The 22,082-nt window shown below is 40.6% G+C and overlaps 1 protein-coding gene across 10 annotated transcripts; it reads left to right on the forward strand.

Moving 5' to 3' along the window:
- Positions 1 to 1,648: 1,648 nt before the first annotated feature.
- On the forward strand, positions 1,649 to 14,680 carry LOC147871953 (uncharacterized). Of its 10 annotated transcripts, none has more exons than XM_087359825.1 (13): positions 1,649 to 1,758; positions 2,220 to 2,380; positions 2,592 to 2,730; positions 2,836 to 3,012; positions 6,054 to 6,762; positions 7,846 to 8,950; positions 9,071 to 9,250; positions 9,624 to 9,740; positions 10,056 to 10,288; positions 11,055 to 11,208; positions 13,849 to 13,941; positions 14,299 to 14,361; positions 14,618 to 14,680. In XM_087359825.1, exons 7-9 carry the CDS (start codon positions 9,181 to 9,183, stop codon positions 10,265 to 10,267), a joined length of 399 nt encoding a protein of 132 aa, XP_087215951.1. In that variant the 5' UTR covers positions 1,649 to 1,758; positions 2,220 to 2,380; positions 2,592 to 2,730; positions 2,836 to 3,012; positions 6,054 to 6,762; positions 7,846 to 8,950; positions 9,071 to 9,180; the 3' UTR covers positions 10,268 to 10,288; positions 11,055 to 11,208; positions 13,849 to 13,941; positions 14,299 to 14,361; positions 14,618 to 14,680. The 10 variants fall into 10 exon arrangements, 7 of the variants coding, with proteins under 7 accessions (XP_087215951.1, XP_087215950.1, XP_087215952.1 ...); XM_087359824.1 differs by having other exon boundaries at positions 1,650 to 1,758; positions 7,846 to 7,989; XM_087359826.1 differs by having other exon boundaries at positions 1,650 to 1,758; positions 6,058 to 6,762; positions 7,846 to 7,989.
- Positions 14,681 to 22,082: the final 7,402 nt, after the last annotated feature.

Genomic DNA, 22,082 nt, shown 5'->3' on the forward strand with positions numbered 1-22,082 from the left:
TTCAAAAATTTTCAAAAAGTTCCAAAAAATTAAAAGTGGCTGCAAATGGCATGAAACGCGAAGAAAACTAAAGATTTTCAAAATTTTCTAAAAAATTTTGAATTCAGAATTTTTCAAAAAATTTTGGTTTTGTGCGCTTTTGTACGATTTCCCACGATTTTCGATTTTTCGAGAATTTTCTAAAAAATTGAAATTTAAAAAAACTAACCTTACCTAACGTAACATAACCTAACCTAACCTAGCTTTTTGGACGATTTCCCACGTTTTTCGATTTTTCGAAAATTTTCGAAAAATTGAAATTTTCAAAAATGTCGAAATTTTTAAAAAATTAAATGTTTCTGCAAATGGCATGAAACGCCATAACCAACTTAGAGCCCCCCACCGGCCCAAACCCCCCCGGCCCTAACCCCACCCCCCCGGCCATAACACCAGCCCCCCGGCCCTAACCCCACCCGGCCCTAACCCCCCACCCGGCCCTAACCCCCCCCGGCCCTAACCCCCCCCGGCCCTAACCCCCCCGGCCCTAACCCCCCCGGCCCTAACCCCCCCGGCCCTAACCCCCCCGGCCCTAACCCCCCCGGCCCTAACCCCCCCGGCCCTAACCCCACCCGGTCCTACCCCCCCCGGCCCTAACCCCCCCGGCCCTAACCCCCCCCCGGCCCTAACCCCCCCCCCGGCCCTAACCCCCCCCCGGCCCTAACCCCCCCCCCCGGCCCTAACCCCCCCCCCGGCCCTAACCCCCCCCCCGGCCCTAACCCCCCCCCCCGGCCCTAACCCCCCCCCCGGCCCTAACCCCACCCGGCCCTAACCCCCCCGGCCCTAACCCCCACCCACCCCGCCCTAACCCCCCCGGCCCTAACCCCCCCCGGCCCTAACCCCCCCCGGCCCTAACCCCCCCGGCTCTAACCCCCCCCGGCCCTAACCCCACCCCCCGGCCCTAACCCCCCCCCCCCGGCCCTAACCCCACCCCCCGGCCCTAACCCCCACGAAAGGTGGTGGAGGCCCAGGCCGTTTCTTGAGCGAGCAGTGGCGCGGACCCGGCTCCGGACAATGGCCTGGGCGCCGGGCGCCTGGTGGCGGGTTCCAACGAACCGCCCGAGTCGGACGAGTCCAACTCGTTGGCTTTGCGCTCGCACGCTATGCAAAACAGGACCTCGTGGGCGAGGCGAGTCGTTCAACTCTTTCGACTAACCCACCTGGCAACAGATCTTGTCTAGGGGATATAGCAAGAGCATAGTAAGATTAGGTATAATAAGAGGACCACTCAAAATTCGAAAATAGTACCAGCAACGAAAGCGCGGTAATTGATATGGAATAATACGACAGGGGGGCTCAACCCCAGCCGCTAAGTGGTCATAGGAACTTAAAACAAACCTCTTAAAGCAAAATAATAACTTGCGCCCTCTGTGGGTAACGGCGCTTTTGGTGGGTCCCGATGTTCCCGCACAGAGGACGCTGCCGTTTATTTTACGTTTTTCGAGCCTTGTTTTATTCTCTACGACCATTTACGACCTGAGGCTGACCCTCCGTCCCGCGATTTGGTTTCATTCGATTAAATCATTGAGTTTTCGCTGCTCGTAGTATTTTCGCTTCTAGTGTTTTATTACTGGACGTATAATTTTATCTGCCCCTTAGTCATCTCTGCCGACACGCCTTTCCCGGCATGCTCCGCGAAACTTGTTTCCTACGGACAAGTTGAGTTTGTTTCTGGTTGTCTGTCTCCTGCTCCGGTACAGCGCGTACGTGTCCAGTCTTTACGTAAGTTGGGGCTTCAGTCAGCCATTTTGATATTACGTCTCAGCTTGTGTTTGGTTTAATTATCGATTTGTTCGACAGCCAAAGAGTTGTTGAAGCTTTCGTGGTGGTAGTAGTACGAGGCTCTAAAGAATGCAGGCGAATTCGTGATAATGAAAATACTAACCGATTTTCTCTAGAAATTACAAAAATCGTTGAGTTAGATTTTATTCGACTTAAACCCTTGCACCATTGAAAATTTAATCCTGGAATCTGAAGCGAAAATAATAATAAATTCTTATTGTGTGGATTTCCACCTCTTTTGCCATTCACTGTACGTGTAATGTAAGCACAAATCGATGAAAATTGTAATATTTATTATAATTGACTCCTGGATTTGACCTTATCATAATGAATACAGATTTAACCTGGTCGGATAGATAACGACCCTGACTTATCGGCATTTCTGTCTGGCGGCTTTACAGGTGAATTACGTCGCTTTTCCATGGAGAAAGTGGAGTGATATAAGATCGTCTATATATTTTTCTCAAGGACTGTGACACGCACATGCGAGAGTACATGTGTCCTGTTTTGTGTCCTCGGGTGCTACGTCCTGTACAACGCGAGCCTACTTAAGTCATTCAAGGTGAGTTGCATGAAATATTCCGTCCTCTGAAGTAGAGAGTTCTGAAAGTACGTTGAGAGAAAAACTTATATTGCGTGCTGTTACCGATACAACGTGACTTGGCCTGCGTCACACAAGACAAGATGGCTGAAATGACGTTGCAACACTGAGATATTCTATTTTACGTTTTGATTGTTCTGTGATACTGCCCACGCATTCCGTCTCCTTCTAGGTCAGTGGTAACAACCACGTGACGCTCGTTCAAGACTTGAGGTTTACGGAGCGGTGAGGATGACGGCCGCTTACATCGTGAGCTTGCTAACACGACAACCCGAAAATTATATTACAGCAGCAGCGAACTAAGGACTCCGGTGAGTACAATGAGAAATTGTCAGATAATGCCCACTGATCGAGTTTCAGAGCTTACATACAGAAGCGACGTAATTATAAATTCTTGTCATTATGTCTGCTTTGAGGTGGTTGGCGGAGCCCTCTTCATATTCACGGTGATTATGATATCATCATTCTTCATCGCCGTCGTGAACCCTCTGAACCTGAAGATTTTTCCACGTCTCGCTCCTGGACGCTGCTCTGTGACGTCGTCTTGCACGAGACGTCTGAAACGATGAGGCACCAGTGAGCGATGGACTCGGGTGAGTACGGTGATGTATTATTTCTAGGTTGATTCAAAATTATAATGACTTTCGTAGATAGTGTTCTGTGGGAAATTAAAAATTAGTATGTCTCGACGGCAATGTAGTGTCTGAGTAAAGCCTGATCTGCATGGATGGGATTTCGCGAAGGTACCGATATCGCCAAAATCAAAGAATGTTTGAAACCCCCTACGTACGGTAAGGAATCAAGTTCTTTTATGAGTTGGAAACAGAAAGGAAAAGTTACAGATCATTTGAGAATTGTTGATGGGAAAGATTGGAAAAGGAGAAAATGCAGACAATCACAGAGACGTTGCGTGTCCGGTGATAGACACGCACACTTGCGGTATGAGACCAATTTCTTCCGTCTCTCTTGATGTAAACATGTACGGCAGTCATCGTGTAGCTGACAGTCGTTTAACTGGTCAAAGCCTTTCTCTTCGTGTATAGACACAGAAATTTTAAAAACTGATTGGTCGTCCTTACTTCATTTCTGTTGGATAAATTTCGTAAGGAAATGCTGTGGTGTTAGGTGGACCGAGTATTGCGTATGGAGTCTGTATTGATTTGGATTAGCCGTCTGCCAGAGACGCGACTGAGTAGGCGTCCTTTACGCTGTGATGGAATTAGACAGAGCTGCTGTATAGAGCAGAGGTTCCCAAAATATGGAGAAACATTTTCAACATCTTTTGCTTGATTGAGGCAGTCATCAGAACGAAGTATCGTTCTGCGTTTTATCCCGAAGGATGGTGATGGGATACAGGAGCGTAGACCAAGACTCAAGAATTGATATTCAAGTCCACTTGTAGCAACACAGTAGAGATATATATTGAATTAAAGCTGCACCAGTTTACAGTATCTCGAGTCAGAAAACTATGAAGGCGTAATTTATAACAGTTATAATTACTCTTCGCTAATAAAAATTGCAGTTTTGTCGACTTTCAGTTTATTCTGTGTATAGTAATATAAAATATCGTCAAATTGAGTACCTGATCTATTTTCCTAATCAATGAAACTGAAGGTTTACAAGTGCAAGGAAACCGAAATTTGAGTCTATCGTGAGTCACTGCAGTCTGATTCACATCTCTAGATACTCTTTATACAATAACACAGTTTAATATTAAGTCTCACCGCTACTAAATCTTCCGAAATAATTCATTCCTTTCCTAAGAGGGTTCATAACTTAACTTTTTGTGTGCTCTTTGAAATGTAAAAAGTAAGCATCATTAACCCCATGAAGCCGTAGGTCGTCTGAATTATATTTAAGAATTCAGTCCGTACCGCGAAGAAAACACAACTCTTCACCATTACGAAAATCAACTGGTTAACGCTGTTTAAGGAAATGATCGCTGTTTATTCCGAGAATCATAGTTCGTCTGAATTATATTTAAGAATCCAGTCCGTACCGCGAAGAAAACACAACTCTTCACCATTACGAAGATCAACTGGTTAACGCTGTTTAAGGAAATGATCGCTGTTTATAGTGAGAATCATAGAAAAGCCATAAATATAAAAGTCATCATAATTAAAGCACTTGGTACATATGTTGAAGTAAACTTTCAGAATTGAACTACTTGGTATTTAGCATTCTCTGTTGAAGGCTTAATGTACCGTTTACAAACTTTTTTCTTTATCAGTATTACTTCGCCCCACTCGCTTGTAAATAATCTTCTTGAATCTCTTTCCCTAAGTGTTTTCAAGTTCGGATTGTCTTACAGAGTGAGAAACGAAGTATTACACCTGTCTAAATCATCAAGAAATATTATAGGACTGTTAACTTAGTTGAAGCATCTCTCTCTCTCTGTCTGTGTTTTTAATAAGTTCCGAAGATTAGGATGGGTTGACACTCAGGTTACAGTAATTGGTTCATCGATTCTCGATAGATTCTGACGAATTTAGGACCGCGTTCAGGTGTGTGTTGCTCTAAAATCCAGACGTTCCTCAGCTCGAATATTTGTTGCGCCATTGAATACTGTCTCGAGAATAATAGAAAAACTTGAAGAAGTCGCTGTTTCCAGCACTTACTTCGTGTCCCATTTGATAAGTTGAACACCTGTACGTGTTCAGTACGAGAAAGAAATTGCTGCCGTGTTTGAAAACATGTTTTAAGCTGGAAGAAACCAGCAGATAGTCTCAATAAATGCACTGCGTGAATGGAATTCTTAGGAATATTACACATTCTCCAACTTTGTCGCATTGCTCATATCACGTGTAAGCATGGATTAAATTCCTTGTAGAATCGAATTCAGACAAATAATTATCTTTTTCTGTTATTTCGTGTCATGAACTGTTGACCTTGGTTCAAAGAGTGCGTCTTAATGCACTTCCATAAAATTCTCCGCTGTTCGTGGAGACTCCTTCAAAAATTTATGCAGTACTTGAAAGAATTGGCACAATGGCGGCGTGACCTGTTGATTTGACCCTAGGGATCAGTGTAATGTTTGCCCAAGTGCATGGTAACAAATAAACATGTCTGTGCGCACGGGCGTGATATCGAAAGTCAATTTTGGAGCTACCTGCCTTGTGTTTATCAGTTTACGGTCTTTGGAGTGGTATTTCAGTCAGCATTTGGTTCGGCAGTGCCGTGTAGTGTTCGCGGACGGGCATGTACCTCAGGGGTATTGTCGGTAGATGACAGGACAGTTCGTCAGGGTGCGCACATATTGATCATTGAATATCCCTCGTGCTCCGGCGGTGGCGGGATGTGTTCGCTGTTTTTCAGACGTTGCCGTCCCTGCGTGCGAGAAAATGGCGCAGCTCCTCTGCTGGTATTGTTTCCTTCGGACGGCGTGATGGTAGGATGCATGCCCAGTCGAGTGCAGCTTTACTCTCTTATATTGCCAGGGCTTGCAAGTTTATTTGATCTGATGTTTGTCATCTTTCTCCCGTGTGAAGTACGTAAAGTGGGAAATATTTTGGTTGCACGAAAGGCCGGATTAGTTGCCAGTAGGTTATTAATGTGGTGTAGAGTGCCTTCGTAGTAAGAATTAATACTGGTCTCTCAATGCGGATGTTTATTTCTGTACATGGTTTTGTTTCAGGTAGGCGTGAATGCAAGCATATGGGATACTTCAGCCGTTATGCAGTTTCGAGTCCATCATTACTACGGAGGTAGCAAGACTTTGCTCCGGTAGCTGACATGATCATTGTGCGTGATGGACACAATTCATCAGTCGATGCGGTTGGGATGACCCACAGACTCGTGGTGGCAGCCTCTGTTTTTGTGACTTGCATGTGGAAATTCAGTAGCTGTTGATTTAAATTTGTGCAAGAGCTTATCGCAGTGAAGAAGCTAGAAGTAAGCAGCTAGGGTTACAGGTTGTAATGTTGGTTACGTGGCCACTGCACCGCAGTTGCCCACTTTTGATTCCTAGTGACCAAGTATGGGGTGTTCGTATGATGCCTCACAATGCCACAAGGAAGACCTCAGGCCCTCGTGCGATTATATACCTTGCTTTCCGAGGAGGTGTACTGTTCTAGATTTAGTGGGAGTGCCTAGTCTGTCTCAAAGAGGAGTTTGAGATCAGGGGATGTGCTGAGTAGCAACTTTCATGTGAACTGTAGCTGTAGTGTGTGTGGACTGGTTTCAACGAAGACATGGCAGACCAATTTGTCTGAATATAAGCGTTTGAGAAGATCAGTTGTGTGCGTGATGGGGAAGCAGCTTATTTGGAGTTGGAGTTGTGAAGAACCAGACAGAACGAAGCACCTGGAGTGTTTGTGACTTGGATAAGGAATTGCATTATTCAGGTATGTTAGAGAGTAGAGTTTCTTTGCATTCCATGGATCCTTCTTAGAACTAAACCATGGGATGCAGAGCAAGTCATTTCATATAGTAAACATAAACTTCAGGACTTCATTCAATATACGTAAACCTCGGTACTTTTGACACAATTACAAGAACGTGTTTCACATATGAATGTACATAAACCTTCAGATTTTGCAATTCAAGTATGAAAGCTAATTTCAGTGCAGGCTTGAATACATTTATATCACAATTTAGAGTTTTAATTGTTGGTTGGTGATTATTAAATAACTTGACACGTGTAAAGTACACTCCTCTTTGACATTTAGCAGGGTTTACATCTTGTAATTAAATTATGTACATCTGTATTTCTTTTAAAATTATCCAACTTTTCCACCACAAATGATAGCAAGCAGAGTATAAATTCACTTGCAAGTGGAAGTATATTAAATTTACGAAATAATTTTCTACAAGATACGCTGCTTTTGACACCTGCCATTGTTGTGATTATTTTCTTTTGCATGTAAAAAGCCTTATTACTGTCTGTTGAATTCCCCCAAAATATTAATCCATAAGACACCACAGAGTGGAAATAAGCAAAGTAAACTAGCTTTATAGTATCTGTTGTCATGGGTGGCATGATTGTTCAGATGGCAAGGCACGCAGAGCTTAATTAGGGAATAATATACTCAATGTGCTTCTTCCAATCTGAGGTGTTGTCAACTCGTAAGCCAAGGAAATTGTTTAAACTTCCGCGATTAATTTTTCATAAAACCTATTATATGCCTTGTGCTTAGTAACAAATTTTATGAAGTTTCCTTTTTAGAAAAGAAAAAGGAGAGAGAGAGAGAACTTAGTGCCAGTTTGTTGGCTGTAAACCATTTGTTTATGTCGTTCATGATATTTTCAAGTTACACACACACATAAGGGCTTGTTCTACTCCGTTGAGTGCATGCTTCTGTGAATGCAAATTTTGCAATTTGGTGGTGACAATTCCTAGAACCTTCCTAAATATAAATCTTTTGTTCAGAATATTCTTTTCTATTAAGCCCTTGCTTCGAACTTCAACGAGTGGACAAATCTTTCAGGTGAAGGAGAGCCCCACGTTAACGATAACTCCGCTGGCCCTTCAAGTAGCAAGCAGCAGAAATCACAAGAACAGCAAGAAGATGCCCATATTCAGTATCTGAGAAACATCGGACAGTTGGTGGCCATTGTATTGGATCCGTTGGGTGGGGAGGAATTAGAAATTTTCCATTTCACTTTACTTTGTCATTAGAGAATAAGCAGAACCTTTGCAAGAACTTTATTATAGGGAGCATAATAATTGGAATCACCATTTCACATTCTTCCTATGATTCTCATTTTCTTGTGTTTTTATTACTTGTTTCTTTTCCTCCTCTTCCTTATTTGTGTAACAGTGCATAACACTGGTACATTTTAATCCATTCATACTTCCCCAAGTGTTTTGCGCGTGGGACTGCTAAATCTACTATTCCAGACGAACAAGAGCCTTGGTCTGTGCCAGCTGTTACATTTGTCAGTGGCGTTTGACTGTTACCCACTAACAGGCTCTGCTTGTCTAGTTGCTACTGTTACCTGTTCTTGTATGCCATCTGAGCAAATAGTAATTTCTTCCATATTAGCAGTACTTTCCCATTTAGAAATGTTGTGCCTTAAACTTAACACTTCCTTTCTGACAGCTCCACTTCAGTTCTATACTCGTCTAACTTAGAAGTGATATTAGTATTAATTCTGCTTTCTACTTTGGCAACATCTAGCCCCTTCTCCATGTGCGCGTCAGGCTTTTCGTTCACACTCTCATCTACTCTGTGCAACTTACAATTTACATCTGAAATTTCTTGTTGAGTCTGTGCCTTTATGAAAGGCCTCACAATCACAGAATAACAGTAGTGCCCGTACAAAGAGACCTCACGCCCAGTTGAATTGTGGTGTTCATATTTTTATATATTGGCTTTTCCCATTAAACATTCTCCATAACCACTGCCACCAAACCTGTGTGTGGATATTTAAATTGACGGACACAAGCATCCCAGGATTTTTAGCCTTTATCCACAGAAACAGGTATACAAATAAATTTTATAATAGTTGGCCATCCTGATTTCGAGCTTATATGTGCTGGACACGCATTCCAACTGACAGCCCTCTCCACCATTGTCTAGGAGTACAGCGGTACGTATTTCTCAACAACAGCTCCTCATGACTCGGTGAATACGTTATATGTATTTGATGTCATTTAAGTAAATGCATTAAAGATAACATGAACTGAATATTAATAATTCTAATTTTCAGGTGTCATGGATGAAGAGATGAAAGTTTGTTTTAAAGTTTACTTTGAAGAGGGAAATGAACGTTAAATACGTCGTTTTAATTTCAAACTCACTTCTGCATTAAACTTCGCCATGCTAAGGGAGAAACTACAATCTATTTTCCCATCCCTTCACGGATGCAACTTTATCGTTGCGTGGAAAGGTAACCGGCATTGAAATTTGATGGAACACGGAGCTACAAATTTTCTTAGCCATTTTTCCTCATGAATTAACAGTAAATATGGGGAATGATGTAACTCTGTTCCTTATTCATTTTTCATGGGGTTTAATTTACACTTCAGAAATTAACATTTTTCATCTTATCCTTTAATATCTTTGTTTTACTATCTGTTTAACCTCGTGCTCATATTGGAGAAGAATTGGTGTGTAGAACACAGGGAAATTTTGGTTTCTTGTTCATTGACAGGATTTTTCCATTTTTATGATGCTATATTACATCACTGATCAAATATGTACTTGCTGATGTTTGTGTTTAGCCCATGCTTTTTAAGTTCATTTTATTTCTTTGTCCACAGATGCCGAAGGTGATAAAATTACAATGTCCAGCGACGAAGAATTGATGCTGGCATTAACTGAATCACAGACTGAAGTGCGCAAACTATATTTAAAACCAGGAGCTGGATCTGCCGAAGGTCAGTGTGTATTAGTGCATTATGTGATTTAACATGTGAAGGATCAACTTTGTATTATCAAGTGTCGAGACTAATGTAGAAATTAGGATACTGCACTTACGGTGATCGAAGTTTAATGGCCTTCAAAGTAGACTTGTTATTTGACCTATTTGTGCATGTGGATGGAAGACCTCACAAACTAATTTTCTGGATATAAAAATAAGCATTCAAACAAACTGTTTACACTGTAAATGTTAAAGTTAGGAGACAAGAGAAAAGTCACAATGAACAATATCTGTTGACTAGTTGAGTGAATAATTGCTTCTCTTCTGTGAGGTGTGGGTGGGAGCCTGAGGCAGGCCATTGTCCATGGAGACCTCGTGGTGGAGAACCAGAGTGGTTGGAAGCCCTTGCTTTGTACATCGTGTGGACAAATCTTTCAGGCGAAGAAGAACCACCCCACGTTAATGATAACTCCGCTGGCCCTTCCAGTAGCAAGCAGCAGAAATCACAAGAACAGCAAGAAGATGCCCATATTCAGTATCTGAGAATCATTGGACAATTGGTCGGTGAGGAGGAATTAGAAATTTTCCATTTCACTTTACTTTGTCTTTATAGAATAAGCAAAACCTTTTGCAAGAACTTTATTATAGGGAGCAAAATACTTGGCATTGCTGATTTCTTCCGGCCGTGTATGGAAAATGTGTAAAATGAGCTTTTCTCCCAGAAAGGACTTTTTTTCTCTTTTGAGTCTTGGGTCTGATTTTGTTTAAAATCGGTAGAGTTTAAGCATATCAATTATTCATCCTTTCAGCCACTTTATTCTATGCCAGCACATTGTTGCTCTCTTTGACCTGGAGAGGGCATAAGGCACAACTTTGAATTATGGTGTCCTCAGAACCCTTCACTGGTGAAGTCTTTGGGATTGAGTGCCACTGTTTCTTTTCAACTTCATGCAGGCGCCTGTTATTTCTGTGTCCTTGTGAATGTCTTATCTGCAAGTTATCCTGAAGAAAATGGAGTGCCACAAGGATCAGTTTTTAAATGTGATGCTGTTTTGCAGGCTTTTAGACAGCACTACCTTTTGTTGTTATGCAATAATCAGAATATCTTATTTATTGTATTGCAAATGAAAATGTTCCAGCAAGTTGAATTGAGAAGTCTTGAAAAACCATTCAGTCTGCTTGAGTTGTGCTGTTTGTGTTTAAACTTTGTTGAAAACGTGTGCTTTCTCTCTTCATTGCTGCAGTTTGGCTAATGATAAAAGTAGGAATTTTGTGTACTTTTTGTTATCACATTCAGCTTAAGGAGCAAAGTGTGATAATTCTGTCTCAGGTCTGCAGCAGCATGTTGGTGTGACATGTGATGCGTGTGAGAGGGCAGTGCAAGGGTTTCGCTACAGGTGCATTCAGTGCCCTGACTTTGATCTTTGCGCCACTTGCGAGAGCAAGAGTCTTCATCCTGAGCACTATATGATACACATGCCAGTGTAAGTGATGTTCATTTTAAGGATTTCAAACTCGGAAGTGTGACAAAGTTTAAATATTTGGGAATAACAATAACATATCAAAATGATATTCATGAGGAAATTAGGAGGAGACTAAATTCCAGAAATGCTTGCTTCTTCTCGGTTCAAAATATATTGTCTTCCCGTCTGATTTATAAGAATCTGAAATAAAAATTTATAAAACAATAATTTTTCCTGTTTTATTGTGTGGCTGCAAAACATGGTCTCTCACTCTCTGAGAGGAACACGGATTGCATATTTTTTAAATACGTGGGTATTCTGTGAAATAACAGAATTACACATAATCAGTTATTAATTTTGTGACATGTTGTTAGTTTCTGACAAAATAAAACCACAGTTTAATATTATAAATAATAATGCTCAAAATATAAGGGAAGCAGTGTGCAGGATCTCACAGTAGAGTAGAGTAGAGTTTATTTACATTCCATTGATCCTTCTTAGGACTCAACCAAAGGATGTACAACATGTCATTTCATACAATATACATACACTTCAGAACTTTCAACACAAGTACAAGAACGTATTTCACATATCAATGTACATAAATTTCAGATTCTGCAATATAAGTATGAAAAATAATTTTACAAATTAATATACATTTAAATATAAATACAAAACTTGCTTTACATATGCGTAGATTATGGATATAAAGCTTAAACATTTTCAGCAGAGATGAAATCATCTACAGAATAGAAGGAGTGAGTAAAGAGGTGATCTTTCAATGCAGGCTTGAATACCTTTATATCATAATTTAGACTTTTAATTGTTGGTGGAAGATTATTAAACAACTTGATACCTGTATAGTACACTCCTTTCTGATATTTAGTAAAGTTATTATTTGGCACATAGAGATCATGTTTACGTCTTGTATTTAAATTATGTACATCTGTATTTCTTTTAAATTTATCCATGTTTTCCACCACAAATGATAGCAAGCAGAGTATAAATTCACTTGCAAGTGGAAGTATGTTAAATTTACGAAATAATTTTCTACAAGATACCCTGCTTTTGACACCGGCCATTATTCTAATTATTTTCTTTTGCATGTAAAAGACTTTATTACTGTCTGTTGAATTTCCCCCAAAGATTAATCCATATGACAATACAGAGTGAAAGTATGCAAAGTAAACTAGCTTTATAGCGTCTGTTGTCATGGGTGGTACGACTGTTCTCATGGCAAAGCATGCAGAGCTTAATTTGGGAATAATATATTCAATGTGTTTCTTCCAATCTGAGGTGTTGTCAACTTGTAAGCCAAGGAATTTGTTTGTTTCAACTTCCACAGTTAATTTTTCTTCAAAACCTATATTTAACCTAGGATATGTCTTGTGCTCAATAACAAATTTTATGAAGTTTGTTTTTTCAAAATTTAGTGCCAGTTTGTTAGCTCTAATTTATGTTGGCAAAGACATCATTCATGATATTTTGAAGATAGATCAATTCTTGGTGTGCAATAATGATACTTGTATCATCAGCAAAAAGAATGGGTTTGGATATAGAGTTCACAGTTGCCGGCAGGTCATTGATATATATGAGGAAAAGTAAGGGCCCAAGAACTGAACCTTGTGGCACTCCGTGATTTACGATACCCCATTCTGAATAGGTATTATGATTGGTATGGGGGCTTTGAATTTCTCCTTTCTGCCTTCTATTGTTTAGGTAGGATTTAAACCATTGTCCTGCTATACCTCGAATCCCATAAAATTTCAGTTTCATTAGTAATATTTCATGGTTTACACAATCAAATGCCTTGGCTAGGTCACAAGATATTCCACCCACATGGATTTTATTGTTAAGGGCACATACAATTTCATTAGTGAAACTAATACGTGCATGTTATTTTGTAGATATGTAAATTGTGTATTGTGATAAAACATATTTTTCAGTGCAGTGAAAATGCAGCCATCTTCAAATAGGTAAAATTGATATGCAAACCAAAATAATTTTATTGTTATGTCATTTAGTATGTTAGTGTGTGTTCTTATAATAAGTGAGTTGGGGTAGTTCAGCCAGAATAGTGACTGACTACGGACTGTACTACCGGGGTTCAATCTGTGACGGGCAGCCTTTGAGACTAGACCGGCTCCGGGGTTCACCCAGCCTCAGGGGTCTTTTTCCAGGGGTGAAGCACAGCTGGGGTGTGATGCTGACCACTTACCCTGTCTAGTGCCGAGGTTAAGAATGAGTAGGAGCTATACCTCCTTCCCCCTCAAGCACCTACATGACATATAGTGGGACACCTTTTAAATTTATTTTATGTTCTTATAATAAAATGTGCTATTCTATGACCTGTCCTACACTCTGCTTATTAGGGTCTATGGGGTTTTTCTATATTTATGTACTGGACCATATACTGAGCCAGTTATATATAGATGATAATATTAAAATGGATTTTAAAGAAACTGAGGATGTTGACTGGATTGAACTGGCTCAGTATATGGTCCATTAGCAGGCTGGCAATATACATGAATATAGATATGCCCCAGAGACACTAAGAATACTATTAGAGGTGCTATTTTTATTTCATATAGTATTTGACTTGGAAGTTTTATTAATGATGTGTGACTGATGAATATTTGTAGAATTTTGTTTGAATTCCAGAGAAAGGAAGAGTGTCTGTGTTTGGGAATAACGATTATGGACAACTTGGTCTCGGTCACAAGAATGTTACTGTGAAGCCAAGCTGTGTGAAGAGTAAGTGCATCATTGCCTGCACTGAATTGAAATGTTTTACTGAAAATATTACACCTGTATTACAGCATCTGTAATGAAAGACTGACCCAGTCTTTCTCAGATTATATTGCAGAACCATTTTATTTACAACTGTTTAAATTATGGGTAATTTGGAGGATGCTCTGTGATTCCATATTTAACTTTTATTGACCTTGTGCCAGCTGTCAATGCATTGCACTGGCGGCCTTTAGTTTGGGGATTTAAGCACCTATTATAGTATGAAAAAGGTTAACTCTCCTGGAAATGTAATTTTGTGTTTATGCGTGAAAATGTAATTATTACTTAATGCCTAATATTTGTGTGTGCATTAATTTTTAGGTTTGAAGCCAGAAAAGGCTACTCATGTTGCATGTGGAAGAGCACACACATTGCTCAGTACAGGTTAGTTTGTTTGTGCTGCATTAATTAAGCCTTTGTATGTGAACAAATGGTGAAATAAAGTTTGACTTGATTTTTTAAAGGTTTATAAACGTCTTAAGTTGTGAGATTTGAGGATCTGAAGGTGGAGGTGATACATTTCTCTAAGAGTACAGTGTGCACGTAAAAGTTTTGTCTCTTCACCTTGTAACTTAATTTCTGTATAAATGTCAGTTCATGCATTTAAATATTTTTCCTCACTCTCTTTTTTATAACTAAGATTCAGGTGAAATATTTTCATGGGGGAGCAACAGTGACGGACAGTTGGGTGTTGTTGACGTAGCCGATCGTTCAACACCGACAAGAGTTTTGGGTGTACGTGATGAAATGATTCGGCTGTCAGCAGGATGCATCAGTAGCTGAGGTCGGCAGCTGAATTACCAGTAACCAGTTTAATGCTGTTATTTAAATGACAGGAACTGGTAACTGACAATAACAGTTATATCAGTAGCCATTTACATTTCACTGGTTAGTAGCTGCACTTTCCAATAACTGTTATTTGCAGCAACTGTTTGAATTAGTGGAACTGATAACTGCCATATCGCTGTTAGTGGAGATCCCGATCACGTTTCACTGAACAGTAGCTGAGGTCGGCAAGCTGAATTACCAGTAACCAGTTTGCTGCTGTTAATTAAATAACAGGAACTGGTAACTGACAATAACAGTTATATCAGTAGCCATTTACATTTCACTGGTTAGTAGCTGCACTTTCCAATAACTGGTTATTTGAAGCAACTGTTTGAATTAGTGGAACTGATAACTGCCATGTCGCTGTTAGTGGAGATCCTGATCACGTTTCACTGAACAGTAGCTGAGGTCGGCAGCTGAATTACAAGTAACCAGTTTCCTGCTGTTATTTAAATAACAGGAACTGGTAACTGACATTAACAGTTATATCAGTAGCCATTTACATTTCACTGGTTAGTAGCTGCACTTTCCAATCACTGTTATTTGCAGCAACTGTTTGAATTAGTGGAACTGATAACTGCCATGTCGCTGTTAGTGGAGATCCCGATCACTTTTCACTGAACAGTAGCTGAGGTCGGCAGCTGAATTACCAGTAACCAGTTTCCTGCTGTTATTTAAATAACAGGAACTGGTAACTGACATTAACAGTTATATCAGTAGCCATTTACATTTCACTGGTTAGTAGCTGCACTTTCCAATAACTGGTTATTTGCAGCAACTGTTTGAATTAGTGAAACTGATAACTGCCATGTCGCTGTTAGTGGAGATCCCGATCACTTTTCACTGAACAGTAGCTGAGGCCGGCAAGCTGAATTACCAGTAACTAGTTTCCTGCTGTTATTTAAATAACAGGAACTGGTAACTGACAATAACAGTTATATCAGTAGCCATTTACATTTCACTGGTTAGTAGCTGCACTTTCCAATAACTGTTATTTGCAGCAACTGTTTGAATTAGTGGAACTGATAACTGCCATGTCGCTGTTAGTGGAGATCCTGATCACGTTTCACTGAACAGTAGCTGAGGTCGGCAAGCTGAATTACCAGTAACCAGTTTCCTGCTGTTATTTAAATAACAGGAACTGGTAACTGACATTAACAGTTATATCAGTAGCCATTTACATTTCACTGGTTAGTAGCTGCACTTTCCAATAACTGGATATTTGCAGCAACTGTTTGAATTAGTGGAGCTGATAACTGCCATGTCGCTGTTAGTGGAGATCCCGGTCACTTTTCACTGAACAGTAGCTGAGGTCGGCAAGCTGAATTACCAGTAACTAGTTTCCTGCTGTTATTTAAATAACAGGAACTGGTAACTGACAATAACAGTTATATCAGTAGCCATTTACATTTCACTGGTTAGTAGCTGCACTTTCCAATAACTGTTATTTGCAGCAACTGTTTGAATTAGTGGAACTGATAACTGCCATGTCGCTGTTAGTGGAGATCCCGATCACGTTTCACTGAACAGTAGCTGAGGTTGGCAGCTGAATTACCAGTAACCAGTTTCCTGCTGTTATTTAAATAACAGGATCTGGTAACTGACAATAACAGTTATATCAGTAGCCATTTACATTTCACTGGTTAGTAGCTGCACTTTCCAATAACTGTTATTTGCAGCAACTGTTTGAATTAGTGGAACTGATAACTGTCATGTCGCTGTTAGTGGAGATCCCGATCACGTTTCACTGAACAGTACCTGAGGTCGGCAGCTGAATTACCAGTAACCAGTTTCCTGCTGTTATTTAAATAACAGGAACTGGTAACTGACAATAACAGTTATATCAGTAGCCATTTACATTTCGCTGGTTAGTAGCTGCACTTTCCAATAACTGGTTATTTGCAGCAACGGTTTGAATTAGTGGAACTGATAACTGCCATGTCGCTGTTAGTGGAGATCCCGATCACGTTTCACTGAACAGTAGCTGAGGTCGGCAGCTGAATTACCAGTAACCAGTTTCCTGCTGTTATTTAAATAACAGGAACTGGTAACTGACAATAACAGTTATATCAGTAGCCATTTACATTTCACTGGTTAGTAGCTGCACTTTCCAATAACTGTTATTTGCAGCAACTGTTTGAATTAGTGGAACTGATAACTGCCATGTCGCTTTTAGTGGAGATCCCGATCACGTTTCACTGAACAGTAGCTGAGGTCGGCAGCCTAATTACCAGTAACCAGTTTCCTCCTGTTATTTAAATAACAGGAACTGGTAACTGACATTAACAGTTATATCAGTAGCCATTTACATTTCACTGGTTAGTAGCTGCACTTTCCAATAACTGGTTATTTGCAGCAACTGTTTGAATTAGTGGAACTGATAACTGCCATGTCGCTGTTAGTGGAGATCCCGGTCACTTTTCACTGAACAGTAGCTGAGGTCGGCAAGCTGAATTACCAGTAACTAGTTTCCTGCTGTTATTTAAATAACAGGAACTGGTAACTGACAATAACAGTTATATCAGTAGCCATTTACATTTCACTGGTTAGTAGCTGCACTTTCCAATAACTGTTATTTGCAGCAACTGTTTGAATTAGTGGAACTGATAACTGCCATGTCGCTGTTAGTGGAGATCCCGATCACGTTTCACTGAACAGTAGCTGAGGTTGGCAGCTGAATTACAAGTAACCAGTTTCCTGCTGTTATTTAAATAACAGGAACTGGTAACTGACAATAACAGTTATATCAGTAGCCATTTACATTTCACTGGTTAGTAGCTGCACTTTCCAATAACTGTTATTTGCAGCAACTGTTTGAATTAGTGGAACTGATAACTGCCATGTCGCTGTTAGTGGAGATCCCGATCACGTTTCACTGAACAGTAGCTGAGGTTGGCAGCTGAATTACCAGTAACCAGTTTCCTGCTGTTATTTAAATAACAGGAACTGGTAACTGACAATAACAGTTATATCAGTAGCCATTTACATTTCACTGGTTAGTAGCTGCACTTTCCAATAACTGTTATTTGCAGCAACTGTTTGAATTAGTGGAACTGTTGTAGAAATCTCTACACTGAAGATGGAGGCGATACGTTTCTTGAAGACCGAAGTTCGTCTGTGTACAAATTCAGTTCATAATCTCAGAGAAAACACAAGTCGTCTCCATGATAACGATCGGGGTTGATAAGAGATTTTGCGTTGCTTCGTATATTACTGTCTGGGTCACAGCGATTCTGTGGCAACTCGCCGAACTACGGCTGTGAATTTTGAAAGTGTTTTTTTTTCGTCTGATTGCAAATTCTGACGACGCATCTGGTTCTCAGTGTCACTGTCCACAATCGGTCTTTGCGAAGACATTTTTCCAAGTAGCAATGGTGCCGGGAATCGAAGCCAATCTCCCATCGTGTATGATTGGGTTTCTTCAGCCCTGACCTGCAGTGCGTTGTGACGCTGATAGTTCCGTGTAGGAGTACAATTCTGTGGCCTTGATCGGCTGGGCCAAGTGTGGCTCTCTCTTTCTCTCTCGCCTTTCTACATTGACGAAGCTACGCTCCCTCCTAGGATTCCTCGTTGCTTCTTTGTTCCGCTCTCTCTCTCTCTCTCTTTAGGCCTTTCTTTCTTCCTTCTTCGTTAATTTTATGACTGATCTCTTTGTGATCTCCTTGCATGAGTGATCGGCCTTGAGTGGGACTCGATCCCACGATCGCAGCAGTCAGGCGCACGAGGTATATTATACAATAATTTTCGTAAAGTGTTAAAATTACAGATGGTGGTCCTCTGCTTTGTTGGGCCGTGTACGTGTTTCTTATTTTTCAACCAGATTTTATCTCACGGCCGGCAAAGCCCAGATTTGTTGCAACACGCACATGAATCACTAAGTCAGCTGAGAAAACTCCAAATCTCGCCCTGAAGATTGAGGCAGTAATACCACCGAAACGTTAGTAAAAATCTATCTGACTACACAGCTCAACATCCCAAAAGACAGAAATCTTCAAACTCAACGCTGTGAAAATCTCAAATATCGCCCTGAAGATGGAGGCAGTATGACCTCCGAAGCATTAGTAAATACCTACCAGACTACACAGCTGAACATCCCAAAAGACAGAAATCTTCAAACTCACCGCTGTGAAGATCTCAAATATCGCCCTGAAGATGGAAGAAAGTATGACCACCGAAACATTAGTAAATACCTACCAGACTACACAGCTCAACATCCCAAAAGACAGAAATCTTCAAACTCAACGCTGTGAAAATCTCAAATATCGCCCTGAAGATGGAGTCAGTATGACCTCCGAAACGTTAGTAAACATCTACCTGACTACACAGCTCAACATCAAAAGAAGACAGAAATCTTCATACTCACCGCTGTGAAATCTTTAAATATCGGCCTGAAGATGGATGCAGTAATACCACCAAACTTTACTTTTATACCCTTTAAATGGAATGGTAACTATACGTACCACCTACTCCAACAATCAGTAACACTTGTCTTTATGGGTTTTGTGTGGTTCTCGCCGTAATCAGCGGTCAATTCCTTAAACAGCGTTAGCCAGTTGATCTTTGTAATGGTGAAGTGAAGTGTTTTCTTCGCGGTACGGACTGGATTCTTAAATATCATTCAAGGATTCATTCGCTAACAGCATTCTGACATTATCAGTTCATCAATGTACTTCAAATTAGCTTCTTTTACAGAATTAAATTCTTCAAGATTATTAACATTTTCCTTCAACTGTTTAATGTGCCTGAGTTCAGTGTTATTCAGGGAACAGGTGGTCAGGGAAGGGGGAGGGGCTTTGCCCCCGTCATTAGCACGTTTTCAACTCATGTTTCGTAAATACGTAACTAACTGTAAATAAATTTAGGTTATGTTTACATATTCAACGAAAACGTTACATCATCTGCAAAATCAGAGTAGAAATAATTTTTTAGTCTAAACACTAAAAATTGAATATATCACATATTTTCTCGTTTACAAAGAAAATAGAGCATGAATAAATTAAGTTTTGAAGATGAAACGTGGCTTTCATTTCATGAACTATCAGACAATGAACACGTCACACAATATTCGTAGACAGGGTAAATGACTGGATTTATCAGACGTTATCAGTAACAAAACTGAGAAACTCCAACGGCGTAGGATCTTTTAGGAACGTTTATCGAAATATCTTAATTTTTCGTGAACCTAACCTAACCTAACCGACTTCAAAAAGACCCACCACTGGACAGTATCTGGGTATTTCAAACAATCAACGCGATCACACCAAGTTTATTTGAGATTACATTTTAATATTATCCTTCTACCTTCGCCTAAATCTCCAGGTACATAACCATTATAATAATATGAAGTGAAGAGTAAAGATTATGAAGGTCATTACTTCTCAATCCGTCTCTTACATTAAAATATTATCTTCAAACAATCTCGGCCAACATATGATTTTCCTTTAAAGTGAACCATTCTATGTAAGGAATAAAAACGAATAACTGATATGTTCTTCAAGGTAACGCGATTATTGCAACACAAACCCAACAATGCGAAAAATAGGCGAGTGTTGAAATGGTTACCAGGAAGATATTTGTAGCGTCCAACTCATGACACAGAATTATGTTTGTTTCTATATTACAGTTACAAGTGACTTTTCAGCAGACTGGGTTTGAAGCCTGCACAACGACGTTTGGGGCTATAAAAGGTGCGGAAGTTAGGCTTCGTCCCTTCCCAACATTTTCCTGACAACTGCTGTTCTGAACCACAACACGTAGCGAAAATTTCCGTTTCTACAATAGCGTATTAGTACAAGCCAGTAAGCTGACAACCAATTATTCATTACGACTAACAAAAAACTTTTATTACTATGGACACCAGTCGTCTTTAAATTTGACGTAAACAAAGTGCATTAGGGCCATCTGGAGTTTGATACTTTTCTTGCCAAAAAGACTTATATGACACCAAGTGTTATGGAAGACAACAGTAGCAGAGTTGAGGTTTGTCGTTCATAAAAACAAGCGAGCAAGATTAGCAACGAAGTTGGTTCTGCCTGTTTAGAAGCTATGCGCATGCGTCGTATGAGATGGACTCGTCCGAATCACGCGCTAGAGGGGTGTCAGCTTCAGTTGGTTTGTAGCTCTAGACGTGTACAGATCGGTGAGTCACCGCAGCTGAGACCCCCCCTCCGCTACTAATGAACTCGCCTGTCTCGGCTACCAGACTGCACTTGGCTACAACCCAGAAGACGCATAAGGCTTCTTCATTCTGCTGTAATGCGTGGTGTTTAAGACACGCGTTTGCGTTGGTGAAGCTTCGTTGTTCTGACGGTCCACTTCCTCCTGCGAATTTCATTCTGCGTGAATCTGCATCTTTCGCCAGTTTGTTACGTTTGGGTCATGCCGCTTGATATTGGTTGGGACAGATTTTGGCAAGGACTATCAAATTTCGGGTTAAATTATTTTAATATAACTGGGGCTAAATATGATGGAGTTTTCCCAAAAACGGAATTTGATTACATTATTCCATCATGCCAGTGAAATCGCAACATGACACGTCATTTGCGACAATGGCGGCCCTTTATGTTTTCGGCTGGTCCAGCCTGAACGGGAGGTGGGCCATATTGAAATATTTGCTACTACAGACGGATCATACAATTATCTCAACGTAACCGAAACAAAACCTAATATTACAATCTGGGTTCGCTTTTCAAATTCCAATTCGCGTCATATCAAGTAAATGCACATCCGTGATTCTTAGACGGGACGTCGGTTTGTTTTGTTTTAATACGAGGCGCGTCCTCAAAGTAAGTTTCCCTGGGGCCGTTTACAGAAACAAGACACAATTTCATGGAAATATTTATTGCAACAGATACAGCAAGTGTCCAGCTATTTTTCAACATATTCGCCACCGGAATTGAGACATTTGTCATACCGTGGGACCAACTTTTGAATACCTGTGTCGTAGAAGTCTGCCGCCTGGGATTGGAACCACTGTGTGACAACCATCTCCGCCTCTCTGTCATTCTCAAAACGCTGACGCTGACCGGACAAGAATTTCTTGAGGTGTAGGAAAAGATGGAAATCACTGGGAGCGAGGTCCGGGCTTTAGGGTGAATGATTAAACACCTCCCAGCTGAACTCCTGCAGGAGACTTGCTGTCCGTCGAGCCGTGTGCGGCCTAGCGTTATCACTGACGGCACTTCACAGTCGGCGGGAGCTGGAATAAGAACCTCCATCTTCAACAGCTGCAACGATGCTAATGTGAGAACGCGGGAAGTGCCGTTAGTGCATGCGCC

The sequence above is a fragment of the Zootermopsis nevadensis genome, unplaced genomic scaffold (genome assembly GCF_977971745.1).
Source record: "Zootermopsis nevadensis isolate Lab colony 2312 unplaced genomic scaffold, Znev_1.0 Znev_ptg000036l, whole genome shotgun sequence".
NCBI lineage: Eukaryota > Metazoa > Arthropoda > Insecta > Blattodea > Termopsidae > Zootermopsis > Zootermopsis nevadensis.